The sequence below is a fragment of the Gobius niger genome (genome assembly GCF_951799975.1).
Source record: "Gobius niger genome assembly, chromosome: 14".
Classification (NCBI taxonomy): domain Eukaryota; kingdom Metazoa; phylum Chordata; class Actinopteri; order Gobiiformes; family Gobiidae; genus Gobius; species Gobius niger.
The window spans coordinates 9,975,574-9,991,837 of record NC_136865.1 but is presented as its reverse complement, the minus strand read 5'-3'; the positions used below and the strand labels follow the sequence as shown (position 1 = coordinate 9,991,837).

At 41.6% G+C, this 16,264-nt stretch overlaps 2 protein-coding genes across 6 annotated transcripts in view; one reads left to right on the top strand and one right to left on the bottom strand.

Moving 5' to 3' along the window:
* Positions 1-16,264, bottom strand: part of LOC306974083 (receptor-type tyrosine-protein phosphatase U-like) — a 371,134-nt gene that overhangs the window by 40,844 nt on the left and 314,026 nt on the right. For 3 of the 5 annotated variants that reach the window (XM_079571206.1, XM_079571209.1, XM_079571208.1), the window contains 3 exons: positions 12,293-12,362; positions 11,991-12,067; positions 16-33 (listed from right to left, as the gene is read on the bottom strand). In XM_079571206.1, coding sequence (XP_079427332.1) covers positions 16-33; positions 11,991-12,067; positions 12,293-12,362 — 165 coding nt within the window. The remainder of the gene's footprint in view (positions 1-15; positions 34-11,990; positions 12,068-12,292; positions 12,363-16,264) is intronic. The other 2 variants (XM_079571207.1, XM_079571210.1) reach the window with 1 other exon arrangement.
* The window catches only part of LOC306974165 (C-reactive protein-like), a 431,917-nt gene that overhangs the window by 170,039 nt on the left and 245,614 nt on the right, over positions 1-16,264 (top strand). The window lies entirely within an intron of this gene.

The following is a 16,264-nucleotide window of genomic DNA, read 5'->3' as shown; positions in this document are numbered from 1 at the left end:
GAGGAAGATACTTACTTCCCTGTTTATCCGAATCTAAGAGATGCCAAAGGTTGGACACAGGGGAAGTGGAGAAAAGAGGGAGAGAGAGAAAGACAAGAAAAGGTGGAGAAGAAGAGCTAGTTATTGTATTAAAGGCAGGACAAATGAGTTGATGAAATAGTCGGGAATATACCTGCGGAGGAAGTTCACAAATGGACACAGAAATGTAAAGATGTAAATGCGTTGAGATGTTCCTGATTGGGGCAATTGTATATGTTTGAAGAGACGTTTTCAAATGTGTCTTTGTGTAACCCAGCATCATTTCAGCGCTCACACTTGTATACAGTTCGGTACAGACGACTTCAGACAAACAGTGTGAAGTCAAATAAAGGTGCAGGAAGAGTGACTTTTGGTGAGGGAGGGCGATGACCGTCTTGGGTCAGACACAATATATTGTTGCCCTCCCCCCACTTGCTTTCCAATCCAATAACACTTTGGAGCTAACGTTATGACTCCTCTCTTCTGTAAGTGAGTTTTGTGCTTCAACCTGTTGCCTTGGCAGAAGACGGTGCTGTTTCTTTGGCCACGTTTGTCGTTTTGTGTCTTTTTCATCGCTTTTTTGTCGTATTTTCAAAGCCTTTTTTGTCAAATTTTTCGTCACATTTTTTGTCACTTTCCATCGATGTTTTTTCCTCAGGTATTCATTGCTGTTTTGTTGCATTTTAATCGTTTTCGCCTCATTTTTGCTGCTATTTCAAGAAGCTTTTCGGGATTTGGGTAAAGCCAGGTCCAGGTGTTTTGCGAGATACCACCTTTCATCAGTTGTTTTTTCTTCTCACAAATACACAGTGTTTATTAAGCAACACAAAACACCCATGCTAAGATGAAGGATTAAAAAAAAAAAAAAGGATGAACAATGCGTAGACTGTGGTTTATGAGTTTGTTTGGAAATAAGAGAAAAATCCCCGTTTCTCAGGCAGCTGTTTGTTCGTACCATAACAAGGCCGTAATGAGACAGATTGTGGTGGGGAATTAGGAGAGCCGTCTAATCAATGGAGGAGACGCGGTCGCTGTAACAAGGGAAACAAACACCTGATAATGGAAAATTCTCACCAGCTTTATTTCAGCGCAGAAAATGTATCTTTTAGCATACGGCCAACCCAATTATAGCAGCCGAGCCATAATGGGTATTCTATTCACACCAAAAAAGGTCTGGTGCCGAAAACGAAAACACTGACATTTTCCCCATTGAAACTGAAGTTGATATTTGGAGGAAGGCCGAACATACGGGTTTGGCTTTGTGGAAGATTTTGACCTCGTTGAAAATGATCAGAGCCATAGTCGGGGGGTTGCGTTTTGCGTCATTCATGCATGTCTGAGTGGTCTTTTTAGCTCCCACTTATCTATTCAGAGTGTTTCAAGGCCCTTTTTCTTTTGGGTCCCATTATACACAGAGTCTCAACCCACAGGCTTTCGTAACAGTTGCAAAAGGTGGGTGAATGTATCGTGTAAAAAACAAAAATGTATTTGAAAATAACAAAAAAGCTAAATTTTGTCAGAATTAAAAACCTGCTTTGGAGCATTTTACGTTTTATGGTTGAAAGAAGAACTAAGTAACTTGTTAATAAATCCTTTTCGTAGTCCCTCTGGGGGGCTCTCCTCCTGGTGTCTCTGGCCAGAAAACCACAATAGGTGGTGTTCACGTGACATCACAACATTCTAAAGAGCCTATAGTTTAAAATTGAGCTGGAGGGCAACTGATGGTAACTGTGGTAACTGACAAAATGCATATTTTTATGTCTTTGTTTTTTGGCTCATATCTCAGTCATTACTGGAGGAATCCACATGAAACAAAAACTGTCACAAAGTTCATTATCTCCTCTGCTAACACATATGAACTAATGTCCAATTATTTTCTCTGGAAAACGTCCAAAAGTGGTGACAACATGCGAAAACATGACCGTGATGTTGTCCAAATAGTTTCGCCAACCAGACTCCGCTTCTTTACAGAAGAGGGTCTGGCAACACTCCATTGCGCTTTCAAAGGAAGTGACGTCACGCAGCGATATGGAGCCTACCGACCAATCAGAGCAGCTCCCTGAACGGGCGTCACGTTGTTGCGCCTTTGTTTTGTAGTTTTTCAACACAAGCAACCACTTCACGTAATGCTCCGGTATGCTTGTATTCTTAAGTTTTTCTGACATAAACGACAGAAGTCATTTACTGAACTCCGTGTGGCAGGAGCGCCATTGTTCATGTCCGAATGACTAAAACTTTCTTGTCACTGTTTCTGTCGTCACATCCGCTATGTTCTCATTGGCTGCTCTGCGCTTCGGTTGTCCCACATTAGTCCCGCCTCAAGCAGTAGCTTTTCTACGACAGGGTCGCCAGACTAGTCTCCTGTCTATTAATTAATAAACATCGGAGATTAGTCTGGATGCCAGGCTATTGTCCAATAGAAAGTCAATACATTTTGTTTTGGTGACTTCTTGCAAAAACTGCATGTCTCCCATAGTGTTGTATTGGCCCCGCCCTCCATTTGACATTATGACATCATCACATTCTAAATCGTGAACGCCACCTATTGCAACTTTCCTGCCTCCAGGTCGGAGTGACCAATACAAACTAATGGAATCATGAAGAAGAAGCTAACAGGCTAACGGGCAAAGCTAACTGTGGGCTAGCATCACTTAAACAGTATTTACAGCCAAGCTTGAGTGAAAAAAATGATCTCCATTGTGCATTTGGATGTACAATATCCCTCTGTCCGTTTGTACTTTCTGTCAGTGTAGTATTTACTCTCACGGACAATTAATGAGTAAAAAAACGTAATATGCCACAACACCTGCAGTGGCGCTTATGGCCTCTAGGGCCTTGAGTTGCTTAGTACTGCTTTAATGTTTGCATATTTCCTATGAAGACTTTTATTTATATAGCGCCTTTCACAGACATGGTCACAAAGCGCTTTACATGAGACAATTGTACATTCACTCCATACTCGGTGGTGGAAAGCTACGTTTGTAGCTTCAGTTTCCCCTGGGGGAGACTGTCAGAAGCGCTTTCGCGACTACACATGTCTGCGCCAACGGACCCTCTGACCACCACCATACATTCACACACACATCATTCATCCTGGCCTGTGGCTTGCAAAAACTATCGCTTCATCACTGTCATCGAGAAAATCCTCAACAATAGTGAGATATTAATTTCTGTCAAAATCGGCCAGCCCTTGTTTGTAAGATACTGGATAAGCACATTACCCGCCTTTGTGTACGATTAGCAAAACGATCACACAATCGACGCTCATTCAAATGCACGATTATATTTTCAACTTTCGAGTCCACAACGCCCCGATCAGTTTTGACCATGCCGCTTCAACAGGCCTTTGCCCTTTTATCTCTTGAACTGCCTTGAAGCTATAGCTACGTTACCGGCTTACTACGCCGTGCGAAATATAAATCAGCTCACGCCGCCTATTCAAATAAGTTACGACATATTAAATATATTTTACAGGTGGTTGTAATGTTGAATGAGAGATGCGAAGTTCTCCCGGCTCCCGGCTCTTGCGAATACATCCCTCACGCCGCAGAAGTTGTCTGGCGGCCTCGGCTGAAATTGGTTATGTATAATTCATATTGCACTCGGAGTGATTCTCTATAGCCGCCCGCTGATGGCTCTATGGCTTTGTGTTACGCAGTCTGCAGTCTGGAGGAGGCGCGTGGTCTGAGGAGAGCGCGTCACCAGATATACAATGGGACTGTGATTGCAATGTTTTATCTGAGTGAGTAATTACGGCATCGGGGTATGATCCAATTAGGCATTTTAATAGTCGGCTAATGAGCGGCAGAATGGAGTTTTTATCACGCCGCAGCTGTGTCAGAGAGCAGTTCCCATTTTCAATCATTTAAATCAAATAAAATGATTGCTTATTAATGTCACCGCGGCGGCCTTTTTTTTGAAGAACACTTTGTTAGGTGGTGGGATATCTTTTGTTGGACGTTCGTTTTATCGTCAGTGACTGATCAGGCGACGATTTGGATGAATGTGGCAGAGCGGGATCGTCCATGACTAGGATGGGTAAGTATCATTTAACTTCAATAGATGAGGTTCAACATACTATACACAACGGGGGCCACATATTAACCTCTTAAACCACACCTGAACCGAGCAGATTTTGTCGAGGTTGGCTTTACCCAAATCTCAAAGGAAAAATGCTTCCAAAATAGTGACGAGAATGAGATGAAAATAAGAATGAAAACACAACGGAAAAGTGATGAAAAAGTGGCAAAAATCAACAAAAAAGTGATAAAAATGCAACAAAAAAGTGATAAAAATGCAACCAAAAAAAATGATAAAAATCCAACAAAAAAGTGATAAAAATGCAACAAAAAAATTATAAAAATGCAACAAAAAAGTGATAAAAATGCAACAAAAAAATGATAAAAATGCAATAAAAAAGCGATAAAAATGCAACAATAAAATAATAAAAATTCAACAAAAAAATGATAAAAATGCAACAAAAAAATGACAAAAATGCAACAAAAAAATGATAAAAATTCAACAAAAAAATTATACAAAGGCAACAAAAATTCAGCAAAAATGACAAAAATGCAATAAAAAGTGACAAAAATGCAACAAAAAATAATAAAATGCAACAAAAAATGATTAAAATGCAACAAAAATTCAACAAAAAAGTGACAAAAATGCACAAAAAATGCAAAAAAACCCAAAAAGTGACAAAAATGCAGCAAAAATTTAACAAAGAAGTGAAAAGATGCAACAGAAAAGGGACAATAAAGTGATAAAAATGCGGAAACAACGCAAGGAAAAAGAGATGGAAGTTGAGATGAGGTTTGTAGGTCTTTAACATGAGGTGTTACGATAGGCTTTAAGATTTGGGTACAGCTGAACTGGAGAAAATGTCCTCGGTTAAAGTGGGGGTTAAGGTGGTTAAGGCAGGTGACAAAGCGGGTACAAGCTGAAAAAATATGCCATTCTGTTGTCATGTTTCAGATCATTTCTAGTGCCTGTATTACAGTATTAGGGCCCCTAATCTGATAAGTCGCTATAGTTGAGCACAACACCATTTCTTCAGCCTTCAAAGATTTTGCGATGTTTTTTTTTTTTGTCATTGGCCGCTGCATTTTATGTGTTCACTAGAGACAGTAATATCACCTGTGCTTCTCCTGCGTGTCCAAAAATCTGTCTTAAAACACCTTTTTGAGTGACAGTGCAGGATTTTAGAGGCAGTTGTGGTGAACAGGTCTGACCTCATTCTACACATTAGGACATCGCTGGAACATGTAGTGGGAGGAAAATACTTGATTTTAGCATTTTTAAACTCTGTATAGTCCCTTTAAGATGACTCTGCCGTTTATCCACTTTTGCACGTACTACTGGTTTTGCACAAGAGCAAACACTTGGTAAATAACACCTAAAGTTTCGTGATTGCAATTGCTCTACCGACACAGCGACGTGCAACCTGGAATGTTCCGCAGTGAGGCTTTAAATCGTACGTGCGAGTGAGAAAATAGAGCTCAAAATTGAAACAAAATGTGGAAAAAGGGAAAAAAGAAAATACCTTTAAACGCAGTGAAAAATCTCCAAAAAAGTGATGCCAAACTAGCAACAAACTGAAGGTTGCACTCGCTCTTTCACTCCTTTGTTTGAACTTCTTGTTGTGGCACAGAGTTTGACTGACATTCGCTTAACAAAACGCTTCCCTCCGCTAATTTATGTCAACGTAATTAACCTTGACTATTATCCCGACGACTGCATTGCTATGTTCTGAAGCAACAGGCACTTTTCCCCGAACACACCCCTTGACAATGTCACTTATCATCCAGCTTTTAAAGAATCCTTGAAGGAGAAGAAGAAAAAGGAAAAAAAGTCCACGTAGAAAATATCTTGTTTCTCCTTTATTATGCCTCGGAACTTTCGCGACTAACCTTTAAAATAACCCTGTGACGTTCCATTTGTTCCAACCTTGGCCCTCGTCCACGAGTCGCTTGGAATGGGTTTGTGCGATGGTGTTTTTCGTGCGCCAGGGGTCTTGGCATGACAAGCGGGCGCTGCTGTAATGACACAGAGATCCTCGCGGCGCTTGTCCTTAATGGAGCCCTCATGAGAGCGGCGAGGGGGAGGGTGGACAGGGAGAGCGGGTGGGGGGTGAAGTGGAGCCGCATTTTAGCCACCCACCCGGCCGACGCTGAGTCAGGCCCGGCAGAAAGCGTGCGCGCTCTCTCCCCGGACACTTTGACATTTGGCTTTTGTTCGGCACGACAATAGAGGCAACAATAGACGGTGCACCGCATTTAGTTAAGAGCTCGTGCGTACGTGCTTAAGTTGAGAGCTCGGACCGCTGCCAGAAGAGGAGTGGTCGGACGCGATGGTGGGTAGACGTTCGGTGGCAAGGGCAAATTTGGTGGATCAAACGAGATCAAAACGGACACAATGGAAATAATGGAATTTGTATTGACCATGAGGAGGTTCGTTTGGGGGTCTGAAATTGTGCTTTCTTGAAGGCAGTTCCGTTAGATGCTAAATCTTAAAGAGAAAAGCTGTACCTACAGTAATTGCAACCCTACTTTTGGCTGGAGGAGGAATGATTTCGCTGCGACGCTGCCCAGGACAGATCAATCGGCAGACAGGTCGTTAGGACTTAGAACTACAAAGATGTTTACCCACAGGTGAGAGCAGCTGTTAATAGAGGGGAGGGACTGAGCCAAACTGGAGTCCGCCCTGTGGTATTTATCTGGGCTGCGGGCTGAGCTGAACCTTAGTGCGCTGACGAAGCCTTCTGGATGAAGAGGCGAAACGTTCGACACTTCAACGACAGAGTACAGAAGACAACTCAAGAACCTGCATTGAAGCTCTACAAGGCCAGTGCAAGTTTGTTACCAGTGGTGGAAAGTAACAAATTACTGTACTCGAAAACACTTTTTGGGTAATTGTACTTTTTTTTAGCACATTTTCCTGCCTGTACTTTTACTTTATTTAGTACAATTTTATAATAATAATAATAATGCATTGGTTTTATATAGTGCTTTTCTGGACACTCAAAGACGCTTTACATTGCATTATTCATTCACTCCATACTTGGTGATGGTAAGCTACTATTGTAGCCACAGCTGCCCTAGGGTAGGCTGACGGAAGTGAGGCAACCTACCACCAACCACTCACTCACACACTACATTCGCTAGGCTCCCTGGTGTTCCTAAACGGTCTCCCATCCAAGTACCGACCAGGCCCTTCCCTGCTTAGCTTCCAAGATCTGACGGGATTGGGCATAGGACAGGCGGGATGGCCACATTTTCAGTCATGTAATTGTAATTATGTCTCTGCACAGCCCTGATAAAACTGATAATAAAACGTTTTCACCTCATTCATACAGATACACTTTGTCAGGTCAGGTCCTAGAAAGACAAAGACAGAAGGATGACTGTGGACACTTGCCTCCAGCTCAGTGTAGATCTGCCTCTGAAGATAAGGCTTTATCTTTATCTTCACAGACAAAGGTGTTTTTCACTCATTCAGTGCAAACTGTCCACATCACTGTCTTCATAAATAGACCTAAGTGCAGAACATTTGACAGTGTGGGAAAGAGCCTCTGCTAACACTTGCTTGACTTATATTACTCTTAACTGAGGGATAGTGGTTATTGAAATGTAGCTTGGTAAATAGTATAGTTAGACATAGGTCTATTATTCTGACTGCCCAAGGTCCCACTGATGATAAACCTGCGCTGAAACCAGGACTGGGACTCATGTAGCAAAACGCTCACTTTTGTTGTATGATATTTCATTTATTTTTTAATTTATCTGTGAAAAGGCAATTCTTGTTAGACATACAAAAGACTCAGACTGGTTCACTGTAAAGGGTGAAGTTGCTAATAAGGCTATTGTAGGATGTAGCTGGATTTCAGCAATAAATATTTAGTTTGTGTAAAAGACAGATCGAAGATGTGAATAAATATCGCGTTGAAAAGCAACTAGTACTTAATAAAAACAATTTCCAAGTAATTTTGTACCTGTACTTGAGTAACGTATATTACTTCACTACAGCAATTATGTTTTTCGAAATAAATAAGGTGTCAATTTGATAATAGTCGTCTTCAGGGGGTACATTTTATTTAATAAGCACTTTTCACAGCTTTCAGAGAGCTACTTGGAACTGTGTGGGTACTAGAGGTCCACTGATATGGGTCTTTCTCAGGCCGATAAAAAACGGGAGGTCTATCACTTTTGATAGTCACGGGGACTTTTCTTTTCTTCAAAGCCCTATACCTGATTTTTTTTAAAAACACAAACAATGAAAGAGAAAGCCACAAAATTAAAATGTTTGTTGCGTCCAAATTCATTCCTAACTTTCCTGAAATATTTGCAGCATCCTAATTCTCCACAGGGACGGGTTTACAGGCACATTTCCCAACACGCAGGGTCACTTTTCAGAGTCACAGAAATGCAAGAAAATTAGCCTGTAAATTCATTCAATTGATAGAAAGGCTTTGTAATGGGCTATATGCACAGTGACCCCACGTGATTTCCGCCTGGACAGTCAGCCAGAGGCTGTCCTTCCTGTCTGTCATCTCTTCCCATTAAAAATGAGCAGGTCCCACAGAAATGAAGCAATAGCTTAAGATTTGGTAAAGGACAGCGAGTAAAAGTTAAGATGTGACGGAGCAGGTTAGAAAATATTACGTGAGACGTAACGACTTCACTGGAGGAAACTCCGTGTTCATAACGGTGGATGTTTTTGTCTTGAAGCTAACGCGGCTACCAAAATAAAAAATAAAACTAGCGCAAAGTTTAGAACGAGCCTGCGCAAAAAAGAATCGTCCTGTTAGTAGTTTAAATAATATTTACTTGTTTACATGTTATATTATCATTTTTCAACACTAGCCTTTAGCTCTAGGATAAAAGCTCCTACCTTATGACAGCTGGCGTTTCCTTTGGGTGCTGGATTCACAGCGAACATGATGTTTGTTATACGTTGCTGTGACTGTCCATCAGTAACTCGTTGTCCTTAACCAGATCCTGAGCTATCGCTATTTTTGTGTGGGAATCTGCTAATTGTGAACGTAAACGACCAGCGACAGGAAGTGCTGCGTCTGGCTGACTGTCCAGGAAGACGTCACGTGGGGAAACTGTGCATATAGCCCATAAGATGCACAGTGTCTTTCCAGCAAATGTCTGAGTTTACAATATACTAAAGGAGGACAAAAAAACAAACAAGACAGGTATAGTGCCTTTAAGACAAAGTGTCCCTCCCCAATTAAATAGAGTAGTCGCAGTATGAGCGAAAGTGCAGACGGAGCGCTGTTAACAAACAACCTCGAAGCGATGATCAAGGAAAAGCCCTGTTCACAATGATGACGATTCACACCAATTTCCACTCGATTTCTAAACGAACTCGTTGAAACACTAATACTCTTTTTTTCTTACCAAAACGGACTGAAACTCGATCAAAAACGTTTGTGTTTTCATGTACTAGATCTGGACTAAAAATCACATATAGAAATGACTAAAACATAAAAATTGCTTTCGCCCCAAAGACTGTGATCGCAATTAATCGCATCATTTATTTAAGGGGTTGTATTTGTTTTTGGGGCGTTTCACTTTTGATGCTTCTTTGTATTTTCCTTCATTTGAACTTAAAGCCACACCGCGTAACATTTGACCCTAAAAAATAGAAACTAATACAAGCGTGTGTTTTATTGCAGATGTTTTTGTAGTCTATAAAATACATAAAAATGACCAAACAAACCTGGGTCTACAGCTCATCTCTCGTAAGACCTGACTGCAACTTTCCTGGGAGTGGGACGTCTCCAGTTCGTCTCCATGGCGACGTTTACTTAATACGCCGAATACGAGATTTAAATAAGTAACAGCCACATCCAAATCAATTCCTGCTTGCCCGCTGCAAACTATGTTTTCTGCCGGAGATTAGGAGCATGTTTTCTATTGGCAATAGTATCATCCAAAATGTTACGCAGTGTGGCTTTAAGTGGAGATGTGAGGCCTTCAACACTTCAACGACAATAGCAGTTTGATTTATTTTGGAGAAGGATATTTTTAAATAAGTATATGCCGGCTTAACTGTGTGAATAAACAAGTTTGAGAGTAAAATTGTTTTTAGCTTCACGCAGTGCTCGTCTCTAAGCAACTTCTTGCAGAAAAATGGAAACTGAAAAAAAGTGTATTTTTCATCACTTTAAACGTTATGTACTTTAGTTTAGTTTCAAATATTATATGTTGCAAAAGGCTAAAACGGATTCCACTCTAGGACATTACATATTCCCCGTGCATCCATAAAGTTCATACACAATCATCCGACTCACCCTGGAGCGTTTCTGCATGCCGTTCGCCTTCACTACGCTGATCGCTGCTCTCTTGGCATGGCGGCCTGGTTGCCACTCGGTGAAATGATGGAAAACGACTTTGTTTTGCTGCAGTTTGGGGCAGCCGAACGCAAGGCTCCTGAGATGGGATCTAGCAGGAGCCTGAACAACTACAGGGTATCACAGGGGGCTGCCGGTGTCTCACTCGGCTCAAGCGCGGCCCACATGAAAATATCCCGCGCAGATGAAAGGCTTCTGCGCGCGGGTAGTCGTGTTTGACTTGGCCGCGGTGCCAGCTGCCTCCGAGTGTATGCGCTAAGCCGCGATCACATCTCAGTCTGTTAACAGTGTGCTGCGTGTGTGCGCTCACTGTAAGTGTGTAGCAATTCAAGTGATGACGTTCAGACTTCCTCCAAATTTAGCTTATTATTTCAAGCTTGTAGTTTGAAAATATGGCTCTGTAAGAATGAAATAGAAACAATGAAATGCAGGCGACGAGCTGGTGAACATGTTGATTGGGGCTCCTCCTGCTGGCAGATATAGGAATTATTTTTATGAAAGAATAATTTGGTTGGACGTATGGCGTGTGTGTGATAAACACACTTCAAGCACAGAACAGCTCAGATTCGATAATGTCGGATTTTGGGCTTTAAAAATGTCGAGGGCAGTTCCTGGGTTTGAGCAATGACGGAGGTAATGAGGAAGTCCAGCACGAGGCACTGACACCGTAGAAGAAGAAACAGCTAAATTTAACAGCTTTGTCCGAGGATGAACTCAAAACTGCGTGAATGCTGTGAAATACTGCTTCAGGTCTGTCTTTGACGAGGGAACAACGTTAAAACACGGTTTAAACCTCAAGAAAGTCGATTTCCAGTCGATGTCCACTTTAAAGTAGCATTATGGAACATTTCATGTGAAAAAACTAACTTGATATTTGTGCGAAATTAACCTATGAGGTGTATGGGCGGTTAGCATGGCGCCTTTACTTTCGATCATAGTGGCCTCTACAACGCTCCAGGATCAATTGTTTTGTAGATTTTCTGGTGAGAGGGTCCCGTCAGGCGTGAAAACATACCAGAAACTCTAAAAACAACTGATCCTGGAGCATCATAGTGGCCACTGTGATGGAACGTAAAGACGCCATGCTAACCACTGGGTCAAAAAAGCTGAAATACTCACATCAAAAGTTCCATAATGCACCTTCAAGTGGAGATGGAGTATACATCTTTGGAGAAACACTGATTCAGCCCAAAACGTGGAAAATAAACCAATAAAATAATGCCTTTTGCCTGCAGTGTCTCCCCTTAAGTCACAAAATCTTACACCTTTGATTAAATCAGTCATCTAGAATGAGAATTAAATACAAGTGTGGAGCAATTAATACAGAATATATGTCATAAAAGTCATCCATTGTTTAGTTAGGCCACTAATTAAACCATTCAAAACTTGTCAAAACTGCCCAAATCAAGATAAATACTGGTAATTTAAGTCATTTCGATTTATTTATTTATTTTTTTTCCCGCAGTGTGTGACAGATAAGCCCCGAACAGCGGTGGATTAGTGATCGTGGTGGAGGACAGGAGTGCAGGATGAGAAATGAGCGGCGTTATTGTGGAGACAGGACGAACACGAGGTGACTGGGGAGGCGGAGGAAAACGAGAGCGTGACTTACGTCGATGTAGTTGGCGTTGACATAATCCGAGCTGGGGTCGGCCAGCAGAGAGTGCATCTTCACCCTGTGCCGGTCATCTGCACACACAGTAGAAGAGCGGGTTATTTCAGGCAAAGACATTCTCAAAGAGCTTATGTCAAATTTCTGTTTAATGCAGCTCTATGCCTCAAACACAGACACACTTTATTTCCCAAATGTTGAAATATCAATGCTTTTAAGCCCCTCTTATGCATGATAAGGCCGCTTTATTGGTTTGTTGTGTTCGAGAAGGTCTCATTCCCCCAGTGGACGCCGGTACTTACGGCTGAGCAAGCTGTCGTGCCGCCCTTTAGTCTTGTCTTTCTTCTTGACATCCCATCCGTCGAAAAAACTCTGCAAAAAGCAAAAGTGGCAAACGCGTTAGAAGTCAGAGTGAACAGTTCTGGCACGTCACTTTCACAGAAAAAAAGAAAGAAAAAAAAACATTAAGGCACACATCATTGTTCACAGAAGGGTGCTGTTTAACTTTTTCGTTTTTCTCTCTTTTTTTTGTTTCTTTTTCTGCGGCTGCATCTCGCCCAGTCATCAGCAGACATCTGGCAGAGCGCGGACGGCGGAGATAAGGGCAGCCTTGAGAAGCGAGTCATTCTCATTCCGGAGACGCAGCCGCCCGGCCCCAACATAATGCCGCCATGCTAAACTGCTAAATTCCTGACAGCTGTTTATGACGCCCATCCAAGTAAATCTGCCCGGTGCGCTCGCCGCCAGATGAGGCATTGAAGCTAAATCAATACGGAGGCGCGATGGAGGAGCGGCGGGCGATGGGGGTGGGGGGCACACACAACACGAGCGGGCTGTTGCTTTAGAGCGCATCCGTCGAACTCTCAAAACATCTTTTCGTCTCGGCGGTGGAGGTCTACTCGCGCACACAGAGGCGCGATTGGAGTGAGGAGATGTAATACTGGGTAGCACCTGCATTGTCAAGAGCAACAGATTCGTGCCTGTTTGGAAAATAGATGTGCATTGAAAGTTTTTTGGGGAGGATAAGCTCCTTGCTCAGAAGTTACGGTATTTCTATTTGATGACATACTAAGTGAAACCGCATTGCTCTCAGACGACAGACTGTTTATCAAGTCAATATCTAGACCACTACGTCGATCTTGGAGGGAGGGCACGCACTCGAGGGAGGAAGAGGACGAAGATGAAGAGGAGGAGACTGAGCCATATAATGCACCCCGGTTCTTTCAGAGGTTTGTTGTTGCTAGACCAGAGCCAAAGCTGCTGACTTTGTTAAATTCTGAAGTCCCGCCCCTGAGCGTTACCATGGAGCTCCTGTTACTCACCAAAACCACTCAAATTGCACTTGACGAGCAGGAAGAGAAGAGGTGATAAGCTTCAATTTACATTTATTATTGGGCAATATGACCCGTCTCCAGAGGTGGTTAAAGTAGCCAAAATATTTGCTCAAGTAAGAGTAACGTGACTTTAAAATTATTTTACTTAAAGGGACACTGCGTAACATTTTGGACTATATTGTTGCCATCAGTAAATAACATGCTCCTAATGTCCAGCTCGGGACATTACTGCAGTGGGTAATCAAAGAATGGATTTGGAGGAGAACTTAACCTACTGGAATCTCAAATTCTGCTGACTTTAGTCACATCTCCATGGAGACGAGCTGGAGATGTACCCACTCCCGGTAAAGTTACACTCATGTCGTCGGAGAGCTGAGCCGCTCACAGCAAAAACACATGTTTGTTTATTATATTATATATTATATTATTATTATTATATTATATTTTTCAATGATGAAAATATCTGTCATAAAATAAATGCTAGTATTTCAATTTTATTTATTGGATAAAATTCTACGGCTTTAAGTAGAAGTTAAAAGTAGTGTTTTTTACTTAAGTAAGTGTAAAAAAGTACTTGGAGAAAATGTTACTTAGTACTTAGTTTGATTCATGTTTCAGTAGTGATTGAGAAACAAAACATTAAATCATGTGAAAATTGTAATATTTTCAAAGAAAATACCATAAAAAACAAATACAATTGAATCATTGCGAAGAATTAAGATTAAACACGAAATACATGAAGATTTGTCAATTATAGATTCAGTCACAGTGTCAAGAGTTTTGGGCAGGGCGATATGGCCTAAAATCACGATTTGAAAAAAAGAAATATCACAATATAATTGACGATATAATTGACAATGCACAAATTACTTCAAAATTCCAGCCTTACGCCAATTGGGAAGATTAATTCAGTGATGTTCTATTTGAAAACAATTTTTTAGCATCCTAAATTCCTCGCAAATATGATCTAACTCACTTTTTATCTTTTATTTTAATATTACTCAAGTAGAAGCAAAAATTACTATGAAAAAAAAAACTACTTGCAAAATTACAATTAGACCATCTGGACCAAATCATCAAAAGGTTTCATTTTACTTTTAGTCCCGGCAGCAGTGAATTTCACTCACATTTCTCAGAATGCAAACAGGCAGCGCCCTTTTGATATTTCGACCATTTGGAGACCGTGATTTCAAGGACAAGGAGTCGGTAATGTCAGATAACAGACGGGTCCAGGTTAGGGCTAAACATTCACCACTGAACTGGAAACCTCCAAATGTGAGTCCGTTTACGAGGACGGCGGCGTCACACCGCGGGGTTCAAGTCGAGTGCGCCCTGTCAATGCTCTCATATAGTGTGTTGATTACAATTTAAGTCATGTTCGGTAACCGCGGAAATGGGAAATACTTAAAACATCCCAAAAGCTAAATGGCCCTCCTGCCAGTCTCATTTTCTCTCAGTCTTAATTGTATTTTTGAAGCAATCCGGAGGCAAGATATAATTTACAATACAGACTTGTTATTCCCTCATTGTTGTGGCAGTTCACACAGCACTGCCAATTTGCATTTCTCTGTTTTGCTCTTAACCAACTGGGAAAACGCTTGGAGCTCAATTAGCTAAATGCTATGTTTACCAGCTGCTTGCTAACACCATGAATCTGTTGTTTGGGGCTTATTACGGCACTTTGGCTTTACACCGCTGCCTGCTGATGCCGAGAAATGGACTAAAGAAAGTTCAGGATCAAAACAATAAGCCGTGGAAAGACTGGAACTAAGTAGGGGCGTGTTGGTCTTTGTGTTAAAGAGGCGTTTTAACATTCTGTAGCGCCATTAAAGCAAACGCGGGCGTCAAAATGAATCGACTCGCTCCAGTACTGCAACGATACATACATTTTTTTTTCTCCGCACCATTAGGAAATCACTGTTGTGGCCTTTAGCGCAGCATTTCTCCAATTCGCTAACAACAAAGCGGTCCATGTTGTTAGATATGCAAAGTACACGGACCTTTACGGGGGAGGATTAAAGCCCTGCTAAGTATAAACAACCTTTACCAGCAAGGAATGTGTAAACACAAGCGAATGCATCACGAAACTACATGGATGGGGAAAAACAAGCACGGACACACACGCAGACTCACACAAAGCAAACAAAAAAAACACACCAGCAATGGAACAACTTTACTAATTAGGCATCTCTTACCCTTCAAAGAAACAAAGACTAAACAAGCAGACTATCAGAACAAAGCATGTCTAACACAGTATGTCCTCAGAGATGCCAGAGCGGTTCAAACAGAGAATTACTGGCATCCACAGTGACGCCCTTGTACAAGGTTAACATTTAGTTTACAGGCGAAAACATAAAGAAAACTGAACAAAACTGTCATTCATGATGCTGCGAAGGGAAATGTGAAATTGTCATTGGAGAACTTCTATTTCATTGGCCTTTAAAGTGATGTAAGTCTGTAAGTTTAACATCTTAATCTCCAGCTCGGCATTGTCTGAATCTAAAAGCTTCTATCAGCCTGTGGGCCAGTGCCTCATTTGAAAGCTAAGACCTACAAAATGGATCTAAACGGATCTTATTCACATTGTTGCCATGTTGTTGACACTTTTTTTTCACTCTTGTTTGTCATGTTTTGGCCAGTTTTTATTATGTTTTCCTCTTAATTTTCGACCTCGTTTCTGTCACTTTTTTGTGGCTTTTTTTTTGTTGCGTTTTCATCTCAAGCATTTGTGTCTAATTTCTTTGGTTTTGATATAGTAGCTGGTTTGTACATATAAAAAGCAACTCCCACAGCTGAGGGTGGGATTCTTCCAAAAATTGGAAATGTATGACCATTCAATATGTATATCTCATGCAACCTATCACACAGTCTCTGCAGAGTCTCCGGGGCCAGGTCCCTGCTGACTGAAGGACAGCGTCGTCCACCACCAGGCTGTCAGGA